Source organism: Manacus vitellinus, unplaced genomic scaffold (genome assembly GCF_001715985.3).
Source record: "Manacus vitellinus isolate BGI_N305 unplaced genomic scaffold, ASM171598v3 scaffold_19_pilon, whole genome shotgun sequence".
Lineage (NCBI taxonomy): Eukaryota > Metazoa > Chordata > Aves > Passeriformes > Pipridae > Manacus > Manacus vitellinus.
In genome coordinates this window covers 2384323-2391240 of record NW_021939395.1, presented here as the reverse complement: position 1 = coordinate 2391240, position 6918 = coordinate 2384323, and the positions used below count along the sequence as shown (strand labels likewise).

Sequence of the window (6918 nt, the reverse complement as noted above, 5' to 3'; positions counted from 1 at the left end):
TGTCCCACCGCCCCGGAATCGGAAGCGGGACGGGGATGGGGCCTGGGACGGGGTCGGGATGGGGACCGGGATGGCGACGGGCTCTGAAGCCCCCAGATGGGGCCGCAGCAGCCAGGCTCAAACAAGAAAGGTTGACCCAAGTGGTACCAAGTGGGTGGGGGAGCCTCCTGGCCGAAGGATGTGTGGGTGCAGGAATTTTAGGTGAGGTCAAAGGGATAAGAGAACTCTTGGAGTCCCTAAATAGATAAACCACGCCTGACTCGGGAAACCCCCAGCAGCGCCGAAAATATTTGGTGCCCGAGAGGGTTAAGCGGGCATGTGAGATCACGTGTGCTTGCCCGCTTCCTGCTTTTCCACGACCATCCGCAGGAGGCACGGCCTGGGAGAGGGGCTGTTCCCGCTGTCCTGACGTCCCTACACGTGTGAGCACACGTACCCACGTGCACCCACCCCGCCAGCTGAGGTGACACGTTCTGCCAGACATCCCTCCCGCTGCCTCCCCAGCCCCGAGCATCCCACCGGACAGGCTCGGTGGCGGGGGGCACTCCGCTTTCAGCGTGTCCCGAGAGAGCTCAGCACAGCCACGTGGTTGCTGTGGCACGGGCACTGTCCCACCCGTGTCCCACCGGCACACGGGTGAGGCCCCTCGCCCCCCACCATGGCTCTGTGCTGCCTGTTGAGACCCCCGCGCTGGCATCTCCGCCCGCCGCCGCTCGCCCTGCTCGGCCCGGACCGCAGCCTGGGGACAGCGACAAAGGGGAAAGGGAAGAAAAAGGCCAGGGAGGGCTGCAGCCTGCCAGATCCGTCCTGGGAGGAGAGGTACGGCTTTCCCAAAATGACCGAACGCTCTTCCGAAGCGGCAAGTGAGAGCGGTGGGTTTGGGGTTTTACCCTCCTGCAGCTCTTCCCAGTAGAAATAGAAGGGCCAGGACTCAGCTGTTTTTTCCCGCGAGTTTGGCCCGGGGATAGGAATAATGGAAAAGACAAATGGAAAGGTTTAAGAGGAAAGGAGCAGACGGGTTGGCACAGTGGCAAGCAAAAAGTGATAGTCCGTTTGATTTGCAGTTCTCTGTCTGAAAGTAGTTGGCACTGGGTGCTTTTGGAAGCAGCTCCAAAAATCCCAGTAACCAATACCAGCAACTTATCCAGCTGTGGGGTGACTTTCTCCATGGGCTCAGTGAGTCAGCAGTTATGATTGAACCATGTCCACCTCACCCCTTACTCTGCCTTTTTTTTTTTAAATCAGCTTTGATGTGTTTTGTTCTTACTTGTTCTGCCTCAGGTAAAAGTAGTGGCAAGTTCTGAGGTTTTTCTCTAAACAACTGCTGTGTGGGTCAGCAAGGGTGGGCAGCTTGAAATTCCCTGCCTGCTCCACACAAACTGTGCATTTCTCTCTGGTTCACTGGGAGTTTGGGTGTTCACAGCCAGCTCTGTCACCAGAAAGTCCTGCCCATGAAGTAGCTGTCAGGGATGTTATGCCATGGGTATCAGGGGGGAGTATCTCTGGGCACTGCCATGATGTTGTGCTTTCCAGGTTAGCAAATGCAGTGACTCCACTGTGGAGACTTCCCTACCAAGAGCAGCTGCAGGTAAGATGTGCTTACGCAGATTTTTCTTTGCTGTGTTGCCCCGACTGCCTCTCCTATCCCCTTGAGCAATAGCCCTCATCATCTTAATGCTGTAAACTCTTCAGACCCCATTTACTGCTGCTTTAATCCTTGTTATGGTGAAGGATAGAACTGGGAGGTTCCTTATGGTACAGAGGATGGGCACTTGCACAGTGATCCTGTCCTCTGTGGGACAGCTGGTTCACTGGGGCTTCAGGTTGGACCAAGTACTCCAAGGTCAGCTCTTGGGGACCATGGACATGGGATTTTTCCCTCTTCCTGTTGCCCCAAGCATCTTTGGTAATGAAAAGGGCAGAGTTCCTCTGGGGCTATATTTTCACTTGCAGTATTTCCTCCTGCTGGACTTCCCAGGGGTGGGTGATGAAGAGCTGCCCAGTGTCATGTGGTCCTGTGAGAGTGTTTCTGGCTTAGAACTCCTCTGCAGGTGAAGTATGAAAGCCAGAGGAAGATTTTGCAGACACTGGCATCTCGTCTTGAGGAGCTGGGCATAGATGCACAGAAACCTGGTGGGCTCTGCTGTCCTCTCCAGCCTGTAGTCCCTTCTGTGAGTATCCTGTGGGAATGCTCTCCCCTCTCAGCCACTCACAGCCTCTCACTCAACAACTGAAGAGTCTCATGGTGGGCATTATTTGCTTGCAGAGAGTGTGCCTGTGGCAGTCCTTGCTAACTTCTGCTTTGCAGCCTGTGATTGCCTGAGAGTGAAATAAGCCCAGTGCTTAGGAACCCTTTTTTTTGTGTCCAAGGCTTCCCTGATAAACCTGTCACCTTTCTGTCACAGAGAGCCATTTCTTCCTCCCCAGGGGAAGTACTGGGGTTCTCATGCACAACCTCCATTTCTGTGTTTTGCACATTCACATATATCTTCCCATGTTGCCAACAGAACAGGGCAGGGTTTTGGCTTTCCTCCATTACTTTTAATCTAAGGCTTCATTTTTTCTTCTTCTCTCCCTCAGCCCGTCATTAATGGCTACCGAAACAAATCTACTTTCTCTGTGAACCGAGGACCAGATGGGAACCCCAAAACTGTGGGGTTGTATGTGGGAACTGGCAAAGGTCAGTGCAGGACAAGAAACTCAGTAGAAAACTGCTGGCGTGAGCTGGGCTGGGGCAAGGCTCTGCCTGAAAGCCTCCTCTCAAGTTAGAAGCCTGAATCCTGGGGGATGCCAACCACCAAACCAGGGCAGCAATTTTAACACCTCAGTTCATTCGCTTCTTAAGAAATACCAGCTCCTAATTTGCAAAATACAACAGGAAGGACGATGGATGGGGTATTAGCCCCTTCAGGATTTAGCTTTGTTATTCTTAATGATGCTGTTCCCACGTTTTTGGCATGCTCCAGGAGCCTGTGCTGAGCAGGAAGAACATGGAGGGGTGTGCACTTCCATAGGCAGCAGAGCAGTGTTGAAGCATTTGGAGTGCATGAGGCAGTTTGGTGTTGTGCAGTGAAGATGTGAGCACTGTGCTCCTTGCAAGGAGCACTTGGATACCAATTTTTTCTGTTTTCTTCTTTTTTTTAAATTTGTACAATGGGAGAATTCAGGGGAAAGGCCTCTCCAAAGTTTATCATGTTTAGATGGTTCAGTGGTTTATTGTGCCCTGAAACAGAACAATTAAATACCTCTCCATCTCTCTCCAGCAAGAAATATTGTCTGTGTGAAAGCCAACCACATGAAGAACATGCCCTCAAAACACAACAAAGTAGCCCAGGTAAATAAATAAATCATGTCTGTCCCCAGACTGTGGAATAGAGGGACTGCAATAACTCTTGTTTGGGAAAACATTGTAATTTTAGTTACTCCGTGTTTTCAAGTTCATTTTCATGGTCTGAAAAGTTTCATGCCTGACTCTGGTTGATGGAAAAGTACTTTTTTAAAACTTGCATCTTAATGTTGCAGCCTCTAAACTGTTCCAAAGAATGAAATTAATCAAATGAGAACGAATTTCCTGCCAATCTATTAAAACACATAAGAATTGCAAATTGAAATTGTTAAAATGTTTTGTCTTTCAAGAGCCTGGAAAGAGCTTTCACCCAGTCTATTGAAAGCAGAGAAACCAGATCATGCTGGTGGAAGGGCTGCCTGTCTTGGGGGTTAAGACCAGGGCAGTTGTCTTTGTGGTACTACAAATGCCCTTTCCCCTCCCCTCAGTGCTATGAAGAGTTCATCTCTCGTTCCCCCCTGGACTCCTGCATCCTCTTCCATGAAGGTGGACACTGGCGGGAGCTCGTGGTTCGTACCACCAGCCGTGGCCACACCATGGCCATCATCACCTTCCACCCCCAGGAGCTGGGCCAGGTGAGTATGTGCAGGACAGAGCCCATGGCAAGAGGCACATCAGATACCCGGCTCACCTGAGCCTTCTGGGTGTATCCCTGGGAAAAGGTGTCTAATCAGGTTACCCAAACAGCAAGTTTTCCTTTCTTGCTCTTAACAGGAGGCACTGGCTACTCAGAAAGCACTGCTCAAGGAGTTCTTCATGTGTGGACCTGGAGCAGTCTGTGCCTTGACTTCACTTTATTTCCAAGAGAGGTATGTGTCTTGGCACAGGGAATGAGTGGAAACAAAGCCACCTCCTTTTTCTCCCCCTTCTCTGATCAAATTCAAATTCTATCACTTCAAGGAGTGCTTGAAGAGAATGACAGATGTTTGGATCCCACATAAAGATATGGCTTTAAAATGGCCCCATCTTTTTTTTCCCAAACCTGTAATACTTGAATACACTGTAGCTCTACCTCATGGGAGTTATGAGCCTGGTATACTAAAGAAAAAGCCTACAGTGACTTTTCCAGGACAGTAAATCATACTAGAAGCAAAACTGGGGAATAGACCCGAGGACTGCTGCCTTCTGCTAGGTCATTTTGATCCTTTTAATGAAATCTAGGCTGTGCAAGTCACAGATCCCTTGCAAAGAATCAAAATTCTTGATCTTGTTGAGAGGCTCCCACAAAATAGAGGTTGCCTGGGGAGAAAACCATCCTCCCCTGCCCACAAGCACCCTGGGAATGGCAACCAGCTCTCTGCTGCTTTCTAAGAGCTGTTTTTTGTGTGGTCTGCCAGCACCATGACACGCTGCTCCCACGAGCAGTCTCCCTACCAGCTGCTCCACGGGGAACCTCACATCTTTGAAGAACTGCTCGGCCTGAAGTTTCGCATCTCTCCAGATGCCTTTTTCCAAGTGAACACGGCTGGAGCAGAAGTTCTGTACCAGGCAGTTGGGAAGCTCTGTCAGACTACTGGGGACACTGTCCTCCTCGACATCTGCTGTGGAACAGGTGAGCAGTGGCCGTGTGAGCCCAGCTCCCAGGGCTGGTGCTTTGCTGGTGCCAGAACTGATCCTTGCTATGTAAAGGCCTGTTTCTTCAGCATGAATGTACAGAGTATTTCTGTGTCCCATGTTTCCAGGCACAATTGGTCTCTCTCTGGCTCACCAGGTGTCCAAGGTCATCGGTGTTGAGGTGGTGGAGAAGGCAATAGAGGATGCTAAGTGGAATGCAGCGTTCAACGGTGAGTTCAAACTCGCCGTGGCAGAAAGTTTCAAACTAACTGCTGAAAAATCAGAAGTAGTAAGTGAGTGGGGGGGGACCCTAACACAGCAAAGGGTGGTTCATGTTATACCTAACACTTGGTGGGACTCTGTTCTTTTTGCTTCCCAGGGATCTCAAACTGTGAGTTTCACAGTGGGAAGGCAGAGGCCGTGTTACCACAGCTCCTGGCGTCGTGGGAGGATGCCCGGCCGCTTGTTGCTGTGGTCAACCCATCTCGGGCTGGCCTACGTGAGAAAATATGCTATTTATTTTTTTATTTTCATCTTAATTTAGTAACGATTTTTCTCTCACCCTTCATCCCTCTGGGAAGCAGAGGGATTTCTCCCGCTGCTCTGCCCTGCTTAATGTGCTAAGCTATCAGCAGCATGGGTCTGAGACAGAACATGGCAAAATATGTGTCTCTTTTTCCCCTGTATTTTCGACAGTTCAGGGCAGTTCTGTGAGGCTCTGTGTGCAGTCATTCCTCCTGGGTCACTGGGAAAGCAGGGTGTGTTTTTGCAGATTACAGGGTCGTGAGGGCCATCCGGAATTGCAGGACCATCCGCAGGCTGCTCTACATCTCCTGCAAGCCAGAGGGTGAAGCCATGAGGAACTTCCTTGAGTGAGCACTCTCCTCCCCTCCACTGACCTTAGTGACAGACCCTATTATGTCCAGACAAGGCTTGGGAAGGTTTTTGTAGTGGTTAAATTTTGCTGGGTGAGTTCTGCAGGTGAGATGCAGGACTAAGTGCATGGGCAGGAGGGGTTTATGCCTCTGTGTTACTTTGGGTTTCCCTGCAAGCTGCACTCGCTGGTTTAAGGTAGGGGGGTATTCTTTGGATTTTACATACAGCAGGATGCATTATTGCATCAGTGAGGAGTAGAAAACAATGCAAACATGTTATAATGGCATTGTGCAAGCTTCCCCAACAAAAGAACACATCTGGATGTGGGATACAGAATCCACGGGGATCACTGCAGGAAGGTTGAGCCCTAGCCAACAAAGTGAAGCCAAGGGGATTAGTCACCTGCTTAGGGTTAATCATGGGGCTTTATCTGGGGTAGGCCTGTTTGCAGGTGATAAATCTGTCTGCAGGTGACCATGAAGGTAGTGCAAAACTGAAAATTGCTTCTTAAGGGTATTAAGTGTCTTTCAGCTGGGATGGCTTGCAAGAAAGGGAGCTTTAAACTTGCCACTGGCTGTTCAGCTTGTCCCTGAGGTTTTCAGAGCTGGTTTAGGATTCAGTATTGGTGGTCCCACACCTCAGCCAGTGTCAGCTGCAGACTCTGAGGGACATTAGCCAAACAAACAGTCCCCCCTTGGTGGATCTTCTGTGCTATTGTGCTGCCAATAATGGTGGGAATGGTTCTGTTACTGGTCTAAAGGTTGCTCTTTGCTTTCCACAGGCTGTGCTGCCCACCTGACCCACGGAAGAAGCTGACAGGAGAGCCGTTTGCCCCCGTGTTGGCAATTCCTTTTGACCTGTTTCCTCATACTGTTCATTGTGAGCTGGTGCTGCTGTTCACCCGCTGACAGGGAGGCAAGTATGCCAGCTGTGAGAGCTTGGGAAGCAACCTCCTACTGTGCTGGAGACTCAAGTCAATGGAGTTAGGATTTTAACTTATTTTCTGGATAGGTTGTATAAAAATAAATAATTTTGCTTTTTCTTTGGGTTGCCTAGCAACACTGTTCTTTAAGGAACCACTTGGATTTCTGAGGTGAAAAGGTTCTCTGTAGCATTTCATCACCCTTCCTTCCCCTGCAAAC

At 50.0% G+C, this 6918-nt stretch overlaps 2 protein-coding genes across 2 annotated transcripts in view; one reads left to right on the top strand and one right to left on the bottom strand.

Annotated features, from left to right (window-relative positions):
• The window catches only part of DKC1 (dyskerin pseudouridine synthase 1), a 13755-nt gene extending 13271 nt beyond the window's left edge, over window positions 1-484 (bottom strand). Inside the window, 1 exon segment of the mRNA XM_029959180.1 lies at window positions 437-484. Within this exon segment, the coding sequence (XP_029815040.1) occupies window positions 437-484 (48 nt within the window).
• Window positions 139-6819, top strand: TRMT2B (tRNA methyltransferase 2 homolog B). The gene is made up of 12 exons (XM_018070828.2): window positions 139-819; window positions 1534-1588; window positions 2052-2171; window positions 2581-2680; window positions 3264-3334; window positions 3775-3921; window positions 4061-4155; window positions 4684-4898; window positions 5029-5130; window positions 5280-5399; window positions 5673-5772; window positions 6558-6819. The coding sequence occupies exons 1-12, from the start codon at window positions 659-661 to the stop codon at window positions 6682-6684; spliced, it is 1413 nt and encodes a 470-aa protein (XP_017926317.1). The 5' UTR covers window positions 139-658; the 3' UTR covers window positions 6685-6819.
• Window positions 6820-6918: the final 99 nt, after the last annotated feature.